The 20,308-nt window shown below is 35.7% G+C and overlaps 1 protein-coding gene across 1 annotated transcript in view; it reads right to left on the bottom strand.

The window, feature by feature from the left end:
- tmem163a (transmembrane protein 163a) overlaps positions 1 to 20,308 on the bottom strand; it is a 102,071-nt gene that overhangs the window by 64,123 nt on the left and 17,640 nt on the right. Inside the window, exons 3-6 of the mRNA XM_073846318.1 lie at positions 6,514 to 6,557; positions 5,434 to 5,525; positions 3,680 to 3,776; positions 722 to 833 (exon numbers count right to left, since the gene is read on the bottom strand). Coding sequence (XP_073702419.1) covers positions 722 to 833; positions 3,680 to 3,776; positions 5,434 to 5,525; positions 6,514 to 6,557 — 345 coding nt within the window. The remainder of the gene's footprint in view (positions 1 to 721; positions 834 to 3,679; positions 3,777 to 5,433; positions 5,526 to 6,513; positions 6,558 to 20,308) is intronic.

The raw sequence follows: 20,308 nt of genomic DNA, 5'->3' as shown, positions 1-20,308 counted from the left end.
AGATATGCTGTTCAGAAAGGACGTCGGGAAAGGGAAATTATTAGACTGCCCGCTCCCGTCCAAATTACACCAGAGTTACCGACCGCTACCGCGTTTTGTTTGTAAATTTATTCCCGCGTCGCAAAAAATCTGGTCGGGTCCCGCGGGAGAGCCGCGGGAATGCAGACCTCTAGTACACACACTGCCAACACACATTTATGTTCAAACAACATACAAAAGTTAATTTTGCATCCAAAAGGTTTTGAACTTATGTTTAACAGTTTTTAAGAGTATGTAAACATCTAAGTTGTCCTGTAGATACAGTTTTGGTGGTGGTTGTGTCTAAGTCAGAAAAGATTTTGTGTTATTTGAAAGATGTAGCACTGAATGCATTTTGTGCCAAAGCAATAAAAAATGATCCACAGTTTAGCCCACATAGATTGCTGTTGTGCTCACTATGTAAAGAGTTTTAAAAAAAAATGACCTAAAAAGTGAGAAATTGGTCCTTGCAATTGTTAAAAACAATATTCATAGTCACAGAGGCAGGTGGCACTATGATATTCTGAGCTAATAATATGAACTGAATGAGAAACAGTGACATGATATCTGCTTATGATGCGTGTGTGTGTGTGTGTGTGTGTGTGTGTGTGTGTGTGTGTGTGTGTGTGTGTGTGTGTGTGTGTGTGTGTGTGTGTGTGTGTGTGTGTGTGTGTGTGTGTGTGTGTGTGTGTGTGTGTCATACCATCAGTGATTAGGGCTCTGCTGGTCAAAATCCTTCCCAGCATGAACTTGACAACAGCAAGAATGACACACATGATTCCACTGACGATAGAAACGCTGAACAGGAAGTCATCCTGGCAGAGAGTCAGACAGTAACAGACAGAAAAAAAGAATTGTTCACAGTTAGAAATGATGCAGGGTCCATATGGTTGAATACCAATATGGTACATTAAAGCCAGAACTCCTGAAGGCCTGTGGAGGTAAAAAGGGGATAAAAGTATAATAATATGAATAGGTCTTCAGTTATGTCTTGTCGGCTCTTGAGGCCATTCAAAGATGAAGTGCAGTTCATTTTAAGCACAAGTGAAAAGTAGTCGACTTCATATTTAATAAGAAATCAAAAAAGCATGATAAGATTAAATACGAAGACTGATTTACACGACAAACATGATGGCTTTAAATACACACAAACTAACATGATCACAAACTGATCACAAAAGCTAAAGATCTCCAAACTCATTAAATCAAGAAAAGGGAAAAAAGTACAAAAATATCTATAATAAATAATAAAACTGCATAAATTACTCGTATCAGTCCTAAGGACATTTTCAGGTGCATCATAGATGAACTACAGCTGTTTTTGTCTCTTTTGCTTTTCGCTTTTTCTCCAAACCAAGAATGTCTGCTTTCCACCCGCACAACATCTAGAAACACTTCTCCTACATTTCTAATAAGATGGTTTCTTCAGAGACCTTCATCTCCGAGGAGCAGCTGAGAAAAAAAAGTATGTGTTTAAATTCAGACTTTTATCTTTTAAGCTGTAGACTGGCTAGTTAAGACTGGCAATTTGGACGAATTGGACCACACCGTTTTCAATAAGGCCACCTTAGAGATTCAGAGTGATGGCTGTTTGCCAGCGAAGGGTGCTGACATGGGGAGTCCAGAACTAATGAATGTGGAACTGCAGGCCGTTAGAATAGAAAAAAAAAGACATTAAAGCAGGTGGAAGCCCATTTCCGAATCATCCATCCTAATGCAACAGGAGAGGGCCGACAGAACAGATGGCCTTTGGCCAGCACAAATCCATCATTAAAGCTGCTGCAGTGATGTTTCATTAGCATTCATGGGGCACAACAAGGCTTGAATGAAAATCTGTGATGTGATGACAGTAAATATCTACATCAGGTCAGCCTTTTTTTTTAGAAAGAGGTGACATTCACTAGTACTTTTATTCACTAGTTAACTTTTATGAAATAATGCACACACACATACACTTAGGTGTTAGTATAAAGTGGAACATTTCACTGTAAATCATCTATCATTATATGTACACATACATTTACAGCGACAACAGCAAGTAAAGTTACTGCAGGAGTCTGTCATGACTCCTCTGAGTCCATTGAGTTTTTACAGATGCCCTAAAGTGGGTTTGCAGTGGGTTTGGTGGTCATGTGAGAGGAGACAATGCCTCCATCTCAATATGATTAAATATGACTGGTTAACATTGACTGTAAATGGTTCATGTGATAAATCCTGCCTCTTGTGTTAATGCGCATTCTGTGTGTTGATTCTGAATAAACAATATAATGGTGTTAATGGGAAGACTAATTTGAAAGAGTGAGTAAACAACTCTAACACACTTAGATATAATCACTTTGTTATGTCAAAATAAAACTTAAAATGGCCTGAAAAGTTTCTAGTCAGTTATCAGCTAGTTAAATTTAAGGTAAATCTCTGTATCTGTGACCAATATTTACCGAGCTTTGATGACTGATGATCCAAAAAAAAGATATTTAAAAGTTAATTATTAAAAACATTTAAGTTTTTCATCTAATATTTATAAATTGTATCCTTTTAGCTTAATTTCGATTAGCAAGAACTATTTTTTTAATTTTAAATTTAAGTTTTAATTAACAATAACAACCTTGGGTGCAAGCCATTCATTCCACTTCACATTTTATTTACTTTTAGTCAGGATCTTGGCAACATTTGTTTTGGGTTTTTTTTTTTTATCTAAAGACATATTTAATATAATTTTCTGCACATTAGAGATTCACCAGATAAACCGCAGAGGACAGTGATGAAAACTCAATCTTGACCCTCCCGCTGTGCTGCTGGAGTGAGAAGATCCCTGACACCTATTATTCCTGTCAGCGGCATCTACGTGTGACTCCAGATTACTGCCGTTCCCTCACGCTCATTAGCATTTTATAGTCTGAGAAGATGAAAAGGATGTGAACTGCTATTTCCCAGCCAGAAAAATAAACAGTGAGTGAAAACACTGATTTACATTTAGATTTCCTTTAATTAGAATGCTGATATGTACCTTTAGGCTGTCAATAGCAAACAAAGAAAAAAATTATAGTGTTTTGACTGTCATAAATTTTTTTAGTATAGTAATTTTCTCTTTTTCATTCTTTCTGCCTTCCTTACATGTTTTCTCACTCAGAATAAACAATGAGAGTGTTTTGTGATGCGCAGATAACTGCAAATCATCAGGCCTGGATATCAGTTAACATCTTGTTGGTAGAGGATCACAAAAACACAATGTTCAGTAATGTCACAGTAGGGATGTATCGGTGCCCAGAGATTTATCAGCGGCGTAAAAGAGTTGAAAATAGAGAGAGATTAAACTCGCAATACCATTAATCACTACCTCTGAAATGATCATCCTGCAGCTCTTTGGGGTGGGTCCAGTCTTGGATTAATTAATGGATAAAGACTGAACACATTGCTGCTAGCTGTGACTGCTGTGAGATGAAATACTAGACTGTAAAAAGAGTTTGACAGATAACCAAAAGTCATCTTTAAGGGTCAAAGGAGAAAGAAATAGGTCCGTAATTGAACAATTTTGTGTTTTTTTTTTCAAGGTGTGAAGAGGACTGTATTCCATCTACTTGTTTAACTCAACATCTGTTACATTCACTGAAGGACAATTAACCTTAAAATTATACATTTGACACACTGCCATTGAACTCACCACTTCTGGAAGAAGTTTGGTGGCCAGATCATGGATGGCCTTCCCCAAAATACACAGAGACGACAAGATGAAAATCACTCCCAGGATCACACATGCTCTGTTGATGGAGAAAAGCAGAAAACATATGCTGAAATATGCTTTTTGACACTGAAGACCAGAGTCGTTTTTGCTGAAAATTCAGCATCTTTGTCATCACAGAAATACATTACATTTAAAAAGCAAACAGATAAATAAATAAACATAATAATAGAGTAATAATATTTACAATATTACTGTTTTAATTCATTTTTGTACAAATAAATGCAGCATTGTGGAGCATAAGGTGTTGGTAGTGTACAGTTAAGGCCAAAAGTTTACATACAGAATCTGCAAAATGTTAATTACTTTACCAAAATAAGAGGGATCATACAAAATGCATGTTCTTTATTATTTAGTACTGACCTGAATAAGATATTATCTTTTGAATAAGATATTATTCAGGTTTATAAGATATTGTTTTCAAAAGTTTTTACCCCCCGGCTCTTAATGCATTGTTTTTCCTTCTGAAGCATCAGTGAGTGTTTGAACCTTCTGTAATAGTTGCATAAGAGTCCCTCAGTTGTCCTCAGTGTGAAAAGATGGATCTCAAAACCATACAGTCATTGTTGGCAAGGGTTTAAATACACAAAAATGCTGAAAAAAAATAATAATAATAATTTGTGGGACCTAAAGGATTTTCAGCAAGCAGTTTAACTGTTCAGGACAAACAAGGGACTCATGAACAACTATCACTAAAAAAAAAGAAAAACACAGCTGTGGATCATTCAGGTAACAACACAGTATTAAAAATCAAGCCTATGTACATTTTTGAATGGGATCATTTTTACAAATTGAGCTATTATTTTCTCTTGTGCACTGTATGTAAACATCTTTTATGTGATATATCTTATTCAGGTCAGTACTAAATAAAAAATAACATGCATTTATGATTCCTCTTATTTTGGTAAACTAATTAACATTTTTCAGATTCTGTAAACTTTTGACCTCAACTGTATAAATTAAACCTCTTCCATACTTTGTATATTTTTTGTAGCTGATGTTGATTCAAGGTTGAAGCAGTAACATTGACAGCTTCACAAAGGTGCACCTGGGGAACACTGGCTTCAATTGATTTACATATGTTTTGTTTTTTAATAGTAAACCTGCAGAAGCCTGATCCACTCTGAAAAACATGAAAAGTGCCCACAATACACGTTCAGATCTCTGTATGACAAGCGGCCACCAGTACACCTACACAGACCTGCAATTCTTCTCTAGTATTGCACTATAAATCTCCTTTTCTGACACATCGACCAGAGAGATGAGATTCACAAACCCCCACAGACTGAGGATGAAACCAGCAGCACAGGCCTTTATCAATGTAATGTGTCGCGAATTGAGACAGTCAAGGTGAAACCCAGAAACAAGGCAGATCACTCAACAAACCTGATAAATTGAACATGTTCAGACTTAAAAAAAAATGTCACACTGAAAGTTGGTAGGATCCAGTCGATTTTGTGTTCCACCATGCTTCACCGCAATCTCAAATGTGCTGGCTTTACTAAGAATAGCACTGACTGTCAAATATTGACTTATATTTGAAATATATTTGAATGTATTTTTTGCATGTTGGTCACAGAGGAAGCATTATTCATCTTTTTTAGTGTTTTGCTGCAGGTTTTTTGCACTATGCAGTGCCCTACATACCACAGACAGCTCATCTTTTGTTTACTTACATGTATTCTCTATGGGCAGAGTGCACTGCTGCAGCGTTGCTATAGCGCCACAGCACTATAATGGAGGAAAGAACATCTAACGTCGCGTCAAACTGAAAAACAACAGCGATTCATCAGTGCTATTAAAATAACGCTCATTACATCACCTCACTATGTCACAAACTCAGGTCCAGTGATGCATTTAGTCTAATAAAACACAGCTGCCTTAAGCACAAGAATGTAATAGATGTAAATGTAATAAATCAAAAGTAAAACCTGGATCACAAAAATATCCATTTAAGCAACCATCTTTAATCATGCCTAACACAAACACAATTTAAATAATATTTACTCATATTAAAGGGTTAGTTCACCCAAAAAATGAAAATCCTGTCATTAATTACTTACCCTCATGTCATTCCAAACCCGTAAGACCTTCGTTCATCTTCAGAACACAAATTGAGATATTTTTGATGAAATCCAAGAGCTTTCTGACCCTGCATAGACAGCAAAGCAACTACCAGAAGGGACATTGTTAAAATAATCCATGTGACATTAGTGGTACAGCTACAATTTTATAAAGCTACGAAAATACTTTTTGTGCCCATAAAGAAAACCAAAATAATGACTTTATTTGACAATTTCCTGCGTCAGCAGCACCACGCGCATTCATTGTGATACTCTCGTGAACATGGGGTGAAGACTGACACAGAGGAGAAGAAATTGTTGAATAAAGTCTTTATTTTTGTTTTCTTTATGCACAAAAAGTATCCGTGTAGCTACCATTATGGTTGAACCACTGATGTGACATGGACTATTTTAACCATGTTCTATACCTTTCTGGGCCTTGAACGTGGTAGTAGCGTTGCCTGCTATGGAGTTTTAGAAAGCTCTCACATTTCCTCAAAAATATCTTAATTTGTGTTCCGAAGATGAACAAAGGTCTTATGAGTTTGGAACGACATGAGGGTGAGTAATAATTTATGACAGAATTTTCATTTTGGTTGAATTATCCCTTTAAGCAGGAACAAATCTACACTTTCCCTGACATCTTTGCATAAAAATAAAATGTGATTCATTAACACTGAAGATTATACTTACGGCAAATCCAAAAGCTGAAGCACTGTGTCTCATGAAGGATACAGCTACAGGGGAAGAACAAAACAACAGAGAATAAGAAGAGAGAAAGATGTTATACATTACATTACAAAGAATAAATAATACACAGTACAGCACTTTGTAGCACTGACTAACGTAAAGGAGCTTCTGATGGAAATTAAGCCATTTCTGAAATACTATGTGCCAGAATTACTGAACAATGCAAATAAGCATTAGAGCGAAATTCTATAAAAGTGCCGATGGGAGGGGAAAATTCTGTGTGTGTGATTTACTGACAACGCACACATTAAAGAACACAGACGCATAATGAGCAGCGCACGCATAACAAGTTATCGTATGCATTAAAACATGCTTTTTGGCTGTTAAATAATGGTGCAAATACCAGTAATTTGACAAGCGCAAACGTTAGTAAATCATGTTGCATTCATTTTAATACTCTCCTCCCATAAATTTTACGTCTCAAAGTGAAACGCCTACAAATGCATATTAAATAAGATCAGGCGCAAAAATAACTGTCACCGCCTTTTCAGTGCTAATTCTTTACTGCGCGTCTTTAGCAAATCCTAACAGTACTAAAAAAGCCAAAAAGCCAGTTTGTGCTGGCGCAAGCTGTTAGTAAATCTGGCCCTTTGTCTGTTATTCTGAACTGATTTGATGTTTGGTAAGAAAACATTCAAAGCAGAGTCCTGTTGTATAATGTCAGCTGTTGTTATCAGATGTAAATGCAATTGTCCAATCCCATGTTACATTTATCAGTAACAGAATGCGCAGTCAACTCACCCCTCTATCTGCATCTATTAAAATGTGAATTGAAAAAGGCTACCCACTGTGTTTTGACTTTTTTGACAAAGCTCTCTAGCTGTCGAGATATGAGGCTCTCCATTTTACCAGGCGTGAGCTTGCATTTGAGAGGCTCTATTTGCTGCCCTCCTCTAGAGTGGAGAACTCTCACTGTTCTATTGATCTCCAACTTTAAAGACAGACTCGACCACCACGTGTCATAGCAACAGAGGGGATGCACACTGCATGATATCCCACACTGCCCTTGAAACAGAACAACGCTCCTGCTCTGGAGCTGTTTTGTTTGTGTATGGAAAACAAAAGATGTTTGACAAAAACAACTGAGGTCTCTTCAGAGCCCATAACAAATGTTGATGCAGTCACTGCATTGTTATATATAATATCCAACAATGTCAGAGTGGTGGCATTGTGGTCAGTACAAGTGTTGAGACCTGACGGGTTCAAGCTTGGCCCAGATTGTGTTTCCACCATTCTCTCAGTCAATAAAAATGTGGCCAAAAAGCAAGAGAAAACACTATTAGTTGCACATCCTCTATCTGGAAAAGATAGCATCCATATTCTTCCTGGCCTATTGCATATGAAATATTTCCCCCAAAAAATGTGCAAATAGGCAGGAATGTGATGATCAAAGAACCCAGTGAGTGTAGTTATAGCAGAGGAAACATGCCTTAGGAAGTAGGTCAAAATATGTGTGAATGTCTCCAGTCCTGCATTACATCTATATTAATATTAACAAGAAAAAAAAATTCTGCTGATGTAAAAATATGGTTTTGGAATGTTCAATAAGCTCATATAACTGTGTTGTTCAGGTGTCAACATATTTGATTTGTTTACCGTATCTTATAAAGGCTCAGGTGGAAACTGGAGGTGGGAAGTGTAGGCTGGTCCAGATCGTTTGACAACCAGCAGGTTTTGAATTGGGGAAATTTCTGCATACTTCAAGTTTCCGAGTCAGAACACAAAACGAAAACTCCCGGTTGGGGGTTTTGCTAACAAGACACAAGACACCTATTAACAGGAGAAAAGCTGTAGAGGAAGAAGTAGAGGAGAGAGAGAGGGAGATGGCTGGCTTGTCTGATTCGCACTTAGTCACTATTTCACTTTCAGTCTCTCCTAGTCTCAAGTGTGTGGTCCAAAGTCCCTTATAAGAAATCTCAGTTCACTTCACGGCTGTATTTACAATGTCTCTGGGCAGCTATTTCAGGCAACATCAACTCTTATGTTATTGAATGGGAAAATAGTGAAATTTCCAAAACATGCAAAACAGCAACAAAATGTCTCATAAATATTTCAAATGCCCAAACAACATAAAGGTGGGTCTAGTCAAAACGCAAGTGCAGTCCTAAGGACAAATCTCAGGCTTCTACAGCAGCTTAAGTAACACGATGACAGGATTTATTTAAAAAGGTGGGATCACAGTTAGCATTGTTTTCCGAATTTTCATGGGTGGGATCATTTCATTGCGAATCAATGCAATTGACCCTTTGCAGGGAGTTTGATCGACAGGCGATCTGTCCAATCATAATGCCGAATCTGCCATTTTGTCAGACAAACGAACCAGACAGGAGAGTAGATTGACATTGGTGGACTTGAACTTGAAAAATGGTGTGTAATGACGTCTTTCCGCAGTTGAAACAAGGTAACTTCTGATGTTCATTCATGTTTATTTTGTGCTATAACTAGTAAAGAAGAAGAGATGATCGGTTCACATGCCGCTTGAACTGATGTGCTGCAGCGATCTGTTACACGTTAGAGAGCCACAAAATGGTATTATTTTAATTTCTTACAAAATGATAATATTCGAAAGCTGAGATTTTGTATCATACCAAAAGTAACCTGTTTTGTCTTTTCTGTCAGCGCATTGTCAGTTTTCTCTTTATTCTGCGATGTATTTTATCACTGCGTGAGAATGAGAATGTGTGGCGTGAAAGTAGGGGTGTCCTGATAAATCAATCTCTGGAATCTATTCTGAGCTTAGTTTTTAAAAGCCGTGCTCTAGGCTAGTTTTTAACTGCACACGAAGCAGCTCACGAAGAGTGTGTGTGTTCAACTGCGTAATTTAAGTGGTTAAATGTACCTTTTCGAAATTTATGAATGATTTTTTTAAGTTCAGGTGATGTGTGTGTGTAAGAAACTGGACGCAAGCAGAGTACGGCTGTTTCTAAAGCATGCAGTGCCATCTCCACTCTTTAAAATAAAGGTTCCAAAAGGGGGAAAACTAGGCTCTCTTCTCTTGAAAACTAAGGGCTCAGAATCAATTCAAGAAAGAATCACGATGCATTCGGAAAGTCACAGAATCAATCCACAAAGCGATTTATCGTGACAGTGCTTGTTGGACGTAGCAACAGTAACAGGTCAGTAATAGATGGGTCTTTGAGAATTGTCAATAGGAATTTCACCTGAGGGCGAATGATTTCCCCACACAGCTTTCACAACAGGTTCAAGTTGGTTACACAAATTCGCCCTGCTGACCATCAGAAAGCTGCTTGTTTTGAATGTGACTTCTGTGTGTTCGGTGCTTTATACCTTTCTACATGCATCTGAAATGTTCCTGAAATTGTCTCTAACTTGGCTGTAACTAAAGCCACCACACTGTGCTTTGAAGGTTTTTTTACATCATTCTTATGAATGAGTCTTTTTTTACATTTTCAATGAATCAACAAATCTAATTCCACTAATTAAATTGAGCTGAACTCATTGAATCAGTGATCATGTTAAAGCAGTTAAGATGTGAATTATGATTTAAATTACAGTCTGTTCATTGCACAAACCTGTCAAATGACTTTAAAAAGACTTGGGGCCAGATTTACTAACAGCCTTTTGCCGTTGAAATAGTACTGTCAGGATTTATGCATTTGTAGTTTTCCTTTAAATCACACACAGAATTTTACCCTCCCATTGGCACTTTTATGCATTTGCGCTCTAATGCTAATTTGCCCTGTTTAGTAAATCTTGCCCTATAGTGCCTGAATTGTATGGACAACACTTATATGATCATATAATATTTTTGTGGCGCTTTTGTGTTTTTGTGGCACTAAAGCCACCGTTAAATGTATCTATTAATTGTAATTGCACAGAAAATTTCAAAAGGTCACTTAATTTGTGTTTCATAGATTATTTCATTTTTTGGAATGACTACTTCTTTGGTTATTTTTTTTCTTTTGGTTATCTTGTTAAAAACAATAATCCTACATTGGTCAATAAGCAATTAAAATAGCATTTCTATTGCTCCGAAGCACCCGCATACTGTTTTAACTCAACAAAATGACAATGACATTTTAAATTCCTTTTTCTAATGAATGAGAAATGGTGGGAGAACCCCTTTCTGAGAGCTTTGGGCCGATAATGACCACCGCTCCTGCTTTTCATCACGCTAATCCCCATCTCGGAGGAGTCGAGCTGACTGAGGATGTCGTCCTCTTGTAAGAATGTGTGTGCTATGAATTTCAAAGGAGGACAGAGACGTCAGTGAAATAAGAAAGTGGAATTTGCTGCTTCCTGTTGATCAGATTTCTAAAGGAAGAACTCTTTAAAAGCTTTGAACTGTCACAAATATACGTCAAAGCTTCATTGTTTATTTAAGGCTATGTCTTGAGATGTCACCGGCAGTCCCAGGATTCCCATTTTAATGCTTTATTTGTGGTGCAGTGCAGCTAATTTGTTTTTATGAAAGGAAGAATCTTCCATCCACTTTCTGCAGTGGAAATCCAGTTTATTTATAACCGACTGGGCGAATCAATAGTCAGTGTCTCGCTAATTCTACTGTAATCTTTTTGAAATCAATTTTAGGAGTGCCACAGAAAGCATCACTTTAAAAGAGTCAATAGGCTTAAGTGAATATCAATACATAACATGCTCTTAATATCTTAGTGTCAGGATAGTGACTAAGTCATCCCACATACAGTTTGTGAATAATCAACATTTACCTCATAAGAGAGTCTGTGTACATGCAAAGGACTTAATCGGCAATTCCAATGCAAATGAATGCAAATTCCTCGACCTCATGTAGCAGCCACGTTAGGGGACGCTGGCTATCACAACAATGCTCTTCCTCAGCTCTGCTGCAATATGTTGTCTTTAATAATTCACAACCTACAGCACTGGGCCATTTGCCACATGCAGAGTGGAGTTTACTGCACTCCTGATGCTCAGTGCAGCTCACCAGTGCTGACATTAAATTTAGAGAATTCATTGGAGAAACGGTGGAGTTTAGGCTTCATGTGAAATATGATCATCAAACAGTGCAAGTCTTGCAAGGAAGTTGAAGCCATATGCTCTGCGGGTAAGACTAGCATTGAATAAAGAAGTTTAAAAGTGTGCCTTAAGGGTCTAACAACTTTTTTTAAATGATGTTTCACATAGCCTGGTTTCCAGAAACTCATTCTCACCTGAAACAAAAATAGAAACCGACGAACCACAGACCTCCACAGTCTTGAAAAGAAAAAAATCAGGGGGGAACCTTGCACATTCATAAAATAAGCTGTAATTCACACCATTACTGAACTTCAGTAGAATCTCTGTACTGCTAAGAGCTTCAGTCAAAGGGCAAATAAACAGACTGAATAGTGAAGCAGTATATCAGTGACTCATTGCCCCAGTAACTTGACTGTGTTTTTTAGATTAGTGTTCAGCTGTGTGCTGTGAAAAAGGGTGACTTTAAAACTGATGTGTTTATCCACACAAGAATTTACACACTGCCTTGCACACAGTGGCACACAATATACTTCCATACATTTCTAAAGCGTTTAGCATAAGAAATGTGCAAAAAGTCTAAGTGTATTTGTCTTAATTTTTTAAGACTATAAACCAAAATGCTTTAGTTTTCAAAGTTTGTATTTTGTATGGTACTTATGGTTTACTTTAAGGCATTAAATTATGCAAATAAATAAATGAAGTAAGTAATTAATTAATCAATGTAATTTATTTATTATGACTATATTGAGAATAATAATAATAATTATTATTATTATTATTATTATTATTATTATTATTGTTGTTGTTGTTATATTTATACAAACTATTATTTATTTATTTATTGAGTAAAGTTATTTATTTATTATGATTATTATTTATAGTAGATATAGAGTAATATTTATTATTTTAAATCATTATTATTATATAAAATATAAATTATTTATTTATTTATTTATTTATTTAAAGTGGCTATATTGAGTCAAATAATGTATTATTATTATTATTTACAATGGCTATATTGAGTAAAATTATTATTATTATTATTATTATATAAAATTTTATTTATTTATTTATTTCAAATGACTATATTTAGTAAAATTATTATTATTATCATTAATTTACAGTAGATATATTGAGTAAAATTATTTATGATTTTAAATTATTATTATTGTTACTATATATTTATATAAAATATTATTCATTTATTTACAATTGATATATTAGGTCAAATAATAATAATATTTAATTATTATAATTATTATGTAAAATATTATGTATTTATTTATTTATTTACAATTGCTATATTGTGTACAGTTATTTATTATTATTATTATTATTATTATTATTATTGTTATAAATTATTAGTAGTACTATTTAAAATATTATTTATTTATTTCCAATGTCTATATTGAGTAACATTATTATTACTATTATTATTTATTTAATTATTTCCAATTTTTATATTGAGTAGAATTATGTATTATTATTATTATTATTATTATTATTATTATATACAATTTTATTTATTTACAATTGCTATATTGAGTAAATTATTATTACTATTATTAATATTATTATTGTATACAGATTTATTTATTTATTTATTTCCAATGGATATATTGAGTAAAATAATGTATTATTATTATTATTATTATTATTATTATTATTATTATTATTATTATTGGTATTATTATTATTATTATTATTATTATTATTGGTATTATTATTATTATTATATACATTTTTATTTATTTATTTTTTATTTTCAATGGCTATATTGAGTAAATTTTAGTGCTGTCAAATTATTAATTGTAATTAATCACATCCAAAATAAAATTTGATAGCTAAAAAGAGATTTTGTGTATAATCTCAAAGGACTTTGAAAGCCTGTAGCAAACAAATATTAGATTATGACTATTAGGATATATTATAAATTATTCTGTCATAATGTGGAGATGTTCTAGAGAACTGTGACAACAATCAAACAAAATCTATATTGATACATTTGAAGGAAATATTACATTTCATGCAATAGTACAAAATGTGACATTTGCCCAGAAAATGCATTTCACAAGTTGGGAGATACATCTCCTTCATGACAAATATCAAGAAAGAATTCCCTTTCTATGCAGAATTATTTACAGATTCCAGGTATTCCCTCTTGTGGGACCAGCCACACGTCTGACCCGCCTCCGCCTTGCCCTCAGAATCTCAGTGATACTGCATCCAGGTTCCAGAGACCTAATCTAGGTTGATTTATTGAGGTCACACTCACAGCACATGCAGCTCACGTCTGAGCTCGGCTTCCAGGAGCCCCTTGAGACCAGAGACTCCCCGCCAATATGGCCGGTCGAGCAGATTTGCTTGGCTACCATTTTGCTGTTAACAGGAAGAGATCTGCACCTGCTTTCTGCTGCAGAATGCTATCAAATATATACTGATACAGGCTTCAGGACATGCCAGATTGACAGTGTTTCTATAAGGAAGTTTTATGGTTTGCATGCGTGTTTCAAGGCATTTAAATTTAATGCGGTCTCTGTCTGTGTGTGTGTGTGTGTGTGTGTGTGTGTGTACCTGGTATTCATCACGTTGTGGGTACCAAATGTCCCCACAAGGATAGGAATACCAGTAGATTTTGACCTTGTGGGGACATTTCTCAGGTCCCCATGAGGAAACAGGCTTATAAATCATGCACAATGAGTTTTTTTGATGAAGTAAAAGTATGCACAGTCTCCTGTGAGGGCTAGGTTTAGGTGTAGGGTAGGTGTAGGGCCATAGAAAGTACGGTTTGTACAGTATAAAAACCATTACGCCTATGGAATGTCCCCATAAAACATGTAAACCCAACTGTGTGTGTGTGTGTGTGTGTGTGTGTGTGAAGAAGCATGTGACAGGATTGGTGTGCCCACAGACGCATCTGATCCCCAGTCAGTGCTCACGCTCACGTAAACACCCCAGTGGTGCTCGGCTGACTGAATAACTGAATAAATTTTGAGGGACTGGAAAGAAAAACTAATGACACTCAGTACACGCAGTAAACGTTAATTATATAAAATCAGATTTACAATTTTTCTAGAAAAAAGAAAGCGAGAAAAAAATTACAAAAATTACAACTGTTTACTTTTAACAAATACTTGACAGCAGAACCCTATGATTTTATTGCGTGTGGCTGGAATAAAATAAAACTTATTAAATTAATTTAATGGGTGCTGAGTTTTTTGGGTGGCAACAGATACACTCTTTTAAATTAAAGGGGACAGGATGCAAAATTCACTTTTACATGGTGTTTGCATATAAATGTGTTTTAGCAGTGTGTGGACACAACCACCCTGCAATGATGAAAATCCATTCACTCCTTTTTTTAAGCCCAAAAAACCTAAACAGTTTTAATTTTCTGAGCAGTATGACGTCATACTGATCAGGCTCTGCCCACAACCACCGTATTAGCATATTCCTGCCCTCAGCCAGTTGTACGCCATCTGCTTTTTTCTCCACGCTCAAGCAGCTGTAGCAACAGCAATGTCTTGTAAGCAATTGTAGTTGGAGGTTAAAGTGAACATAAGAGTCTTCGTTTTCTCTCGACATCAAAGCCACTGCAGAAGCAGTGGATTAGTTGTTTTTGATGGTAATGCGTCACAGAATACACAACAAATGGAAGAAAAGGGCAGAGTGACCAGTAGCTCATTATCATTTAAAGAGGCATGCACTGAAACAGGTTGCTGTGAACAGAGCTGTTTTTGACAAGGTAAAAAGGGTGTTGTTTTACACGACCATTAAGGAATTTTAAAGTATTTTGCTGACATTTCATAAAGACCTTAAAGAATCATACCAACTTGTGGAAAATGGGCATCTGATGTCTCCTTTAAAGGTTTCTGTTTAAAGCTTCAGCCTGTTTAAAGTTTAACCAGAAAAGACCTAAATAAAAAAACCCTGCTTTGTTGGTATAATGACTTTGTATTACTCAAAAGCCTCTCTGGTGTATTTTAGAAAAGTCTGTTAGACTGTGGCACAGTGGAAACTATAATTATATCATTAGATAAATATTTAATCACCTTAAAAATAAAACATCTTCTATTTAAAACTAAATAGACTTAAATATTTTGACTTGAAATTCTTCATGGTGAATTTAAAGGGTTTTTAGGACTCTCACATACAATTATGCTTAAAGCTAAACTGTGTATATCTGAACCAAATAACGTCACTAAATGGAACAATGCAAAAGCAGCGCTTGTATTCAAACAGATGTTTTAAACACTCCCCCTTTCTGCGATTGGTCAAACAAACACATAATCCCACCTCCAAACTCATGTCATTGGTTAAGCCAATGTTGCTGTGTCAAGCCAAAGTCCCTTTTAAGGAAAGTCGGTTCACTCTGCGGCCATATTTGCCAAACCTCACGGCAATTATTTCAGGCTTGCAAGAAAAAGTCCTGTTTACTTCAATGGAAAAATCCTGAAATCTCAAAAAAATCACATGTAACTGTTTTAAATCAGCAACAAAATCTGACATAAACATTGTTTCTTATGCTCAAATAATGTTAAAAAAGCTTATATTTCAGATTGGTCCAACCAATGTGTATGTGAATATCTAAGCGCACGTCTCTAGGTTTCTATGGCAACTAGAGCTTCTAATGCCAGCTGCAGTGATGCTATTAATTTACTAATTGACCATTGGCTCTTTTTTGTCATTAATTACTCACCCTCATGTCGTTCCAAACCGTTAGAACTTCGTTCATCTTTGAAACACAATTTAAGATATTTTTATGAAATCCGAGAGCTTTCTGACTCTGCATAGACAGCAACACAACTACCACGTTTAAGGTCCTGAAAGGTTGTAAGGACATTATTAAAATAGTCCATGTGACATCAGTGGTTTAACCGTAATTTTATGAAGCTACGAGAATACTTTTTGTGTGCAAAAACAATTTCTTCTCTTCCACATCAGTCTTCGACATGCGTTCACAAGAGTACCTCGACACATGGTGAGAGATGCTTCATAACATTACGGTTAAACCACTGATGGACTATTTTAATGATATCCTTACTATTCTGTCCCTTGAATGTGGTAATTACATTGCTGTCTATACATAGCTCTCAGATTTCATCAAAAAATATCTTAATTTGTGTTCCAAAGATGAACGAAGGTTATAGAGGTTTGGAACGACATGAGGGTGACTAATTAATGACAGAATTTTTATTTTTGGGTGAACTTATCCCTTGAAGATTATTTTTTCCTCTACAATACGGTTGTCTGCAGACTGAGGCACAGGTTGAAAGCTGACCTGATGAGCTGACATGCTTTAGGAACACCTGCTCAGCGCGTGTCTGTGTGCTGTACATGAACACATGTCTGAGGATCTGACAACAAGCTACCAGAGCAGCAGCTGTTCCTGTCCATATTTTAACAAGAGCAGGACAGGAGTTCAGGTGAAATAGACTGTAATGTCCTAGTGTTAAATATGGTGTCCTTTCATGCATTCCTACATGACATATCCAGTTATATTTAACCACTGATTTTTTTTTATAATTCGCACTCAGGACTGAAATTGTTCTTGAACTTGACTTTTTTCAGCCGCATTCAATTTATGTGCAGCATAACTCAGAAACAACATCATTCAAGCTCAATCCAGGCTTTCTCAACTGTAATAGCCAGAAGGGATTCAGGACCATGGACAGCAGCAGTGCACAACGTGATTTTCACTACCTTTGAACAAGACAGTGAGAATACAGACATGAAGAACATAAGGCTGGAATATATGCACTGGCTGATGCCACTGAATGCTGACAATAGCAGGAACATTGTTGGTGGATAAACAGTTATTCTCTCAACTTATATATAAATAGCATTAGCATATTTTTTCAATGTATTCTGTTTTTGAGGGCTTACATTGCAAGATTATGAATACCAGTCACTGCTGTAGTGCAATAACTCTGAACTCTAAAAAAAAACCATAAGAGCAGGCACAGAAATTAATTTGAAAGCTAAGATATTTTTCATATTTACCAAACAGACCTCCACACACTGCATTCCATCAGCAAACATCTTGAGGCATTACTAGGGATTGAAAGAGGGAAGGAAGGAAATTGCAATTTTTGTAAAAAAAAAAAAAAAAAAAACTCAGTAGATAAATTATATTTCAGAAAGGAAGGAAGGAAGGAAGGAAGGAAGGGAGGGAGGGAGGGAGGGAGGGAAGAAATGAAAGAAGAAAGCATGGTTATAACCAGTTGGTTTTGATGTTGGTTTTGTACGTCACAGCAGTTCTGATTGGAAATTTTCGTTGAGTAGCGGAAACTCTAATGCTCTGTGACGTTTTAAAATAATGTACCATCTGCACTACACCTATACCTACTGGATAGTATGAACAAAAGCGAATGTGATGTAAATGCATTCGCAATTATGCCGTTTTAGCTTGTTTTTCGATTTCTCATCTTTCAGCTCCTACATCATGAGCCATGTTTTTGACAGCCATGCCGGCTGAGCTACTGAGCAAGCTTGTTCCATCCAGAAAGCGAAACATGGAGCTGTGATTATAACTGTTTATGAAAATGATTACAAGAGTTCACTGTTTTACCGCCTCTAGTGTTCATTTCTGTTGGAAACTGCAGCGATATGTACTTATTGGTATGTATTTTGTGACTTGTGATAAAGTTTCCACAGGTAAGCCTATACGTTTTCGTCATGAAATCAAACCGTTTCTATGTAGATGATACCGTTATCTAGTTCTCTTATGAACGCTTTAGCATGGCTTTGTGAAAAAGTAACTAGTATATTGAATGAAATAGCATAGACTTCTTCATGGCTAGTGTTTGCATATTTAATTTAATTCTGTAACCTGCTTGTTCTACAGATCTGTGTAGTGTTAAATGCTACTGTTATTGATAGGATTAACAACGTTTCTGACAGACAAAATCATGTTTTTTTTTTTGTTTGTTTGTTTTTTGCATTTGCATTTGCATTTCCCTAACCGATTGTGTTATCCTGTCAGCAATAACCTATCTGTGGGCTTTTGTGATTGCTGTCAGTTTAAGTGCCTGTGATGCAGTGTTGCCAGATATTGCTATGAAAGCAAATAAACACCAAAAAAATTTTTTAAAAAAAATGTACCAAATTTTGTTCAAACCTTTTGTGAATAAGATAAGATAAAGATATTGCTAACCCTTTTGCTAACTGCAACTTCCCACTTTATTAACTTTCTTAAGTGGAAAAGACAAGTCCAAAAACATTTATAATAGCTTGATCTGGCAACACAGTGGAGACTGCACCCGCACACTCACTAACAACTCTCACAGGCCTCCTTCACTCTGCCAGCATCTCGCAGTAATCATTTTCACACCACGGACACTAAACGTTAACTTAATTATACATGCAGACACTCATATAGGTGTTTAAAACCGCAGATTAGTCATTCAGACAACAAATTTTACTTGTGAACAAAATTTACAGAGTTCCGGACCTTAATGACCTCATAGCTGGCTATGGCCATGGAAGAAAGGAAGGAAGGAAATTGCAATAAAAAAGACGACAATATAGATTAAAATGTAGATGTTATATATTTTGAAATAAATGAAGAAAAAAGATGTATTGCAATTTTTGTAAATAAACTCAGCAGACAAATTATATTTCAGAAAAGAAAGAAAGAAAGAAAGAAAGAAAGAAAGAAAGAAAGAAAGAAAGAAAGAAAGAAAGAAAGAAAGAAAGAAAGAAAGAAAGAAAGAAAGCTGAGGTCAAAACAGCTGAGGTCAAAAGTTTACACACACCTTGCAGAATCTGCAAAATGTTAATTATTTTACCAAAATAAGAGGGACCATACAAAATGCATGTTATTTTTTATTTAGTACTGACCTGAATAAGATATTTCACACAAAATATGTTTATATACATACATAGTCTACAAGGGAAAATAATAGTTTAATTTATAAAAATGACAAAACTGCATACACTTGATTTTTAATACTGTGTTGTTACCTGAATGATACACAGCTGTTTTTTTAGTTTGTTTGTTTGTTTGTTTGTTTTTAGGTGATAGTTGTTCATGAGTCCCTTGTTTGTCCTGAAAAGTTAAACTGCCTGCAGAAAAGGCCTTTTTTTGCTTTTTCAGCATTTTTGTGTTTTCACACTGAGGACAACTGAGGGACTCATATGCAACTATTACAGAAGGTTCAAACACTCACTGATTCTCCAGAAGGAAAAATGAAGCATTAAGAGCCAGGGGTATAAACTTTTGAACACAATGAGGATGTACATTTTTCTTATTTTGCCTAAATATCATTTTTTTTATAAAAAAAAAAATATATAGTTTAGTACTGCCCTTCAGAAACTACAGATAGTTGCATGTTTCCCAGAAAACAAAATAAGTTACATTTACCCTGATATTTTAATTCTTAATGAATCATGTTTCCTTCTGAAGCATCAGTGAGCATTTATACCTTCTGTAATAGTTGCATATGAGTCCCTCAGTTGTCCTCAGTGTGAAAAGATGGATCTCAAAATCAAACAGTCATTGTTGGAAAGGGTTCTGTCACGGTTTATGGGTTCACTCACTCATTTTTGCGTGTGTGTGTGTGTGTGTTGGGAGTGTGCTTGTTTGTTGGTGTGTGTGTGTGTGTGTGTGTGTGTGTGTGAGCGTGGGTGTGGCTGGCTGTCGCTGATGAGCTGATCAGGTTCAGCTGTGGCTCATCAGCACTGCTATTTAAGATCGGCTCTGTTTGTTCTCTGTTGTCAGATTGTTTGGTGTTGTTGCTCGCCGTGGCTGTCTCTTGTGTTTCTCCCCTCCGTGTTTGCC

This window comes from Garra rufa, chromosome 8, assembly GCF_049309525.1.
Source record: "Garra rufa chromosome 8, GarRuf1.0, whole genome shotgun sequence".
Lineage (NCBI taxonomy): Eukaryota > Metazoa > Chordata > Actinopteri > Cypriniformes > Cyprinidae > Garra > Garra rufa.
Note: the sequence above shows the minus strand (reverse complement) of the source record. Positions and strands in the feature narration are given on the sequence as shown.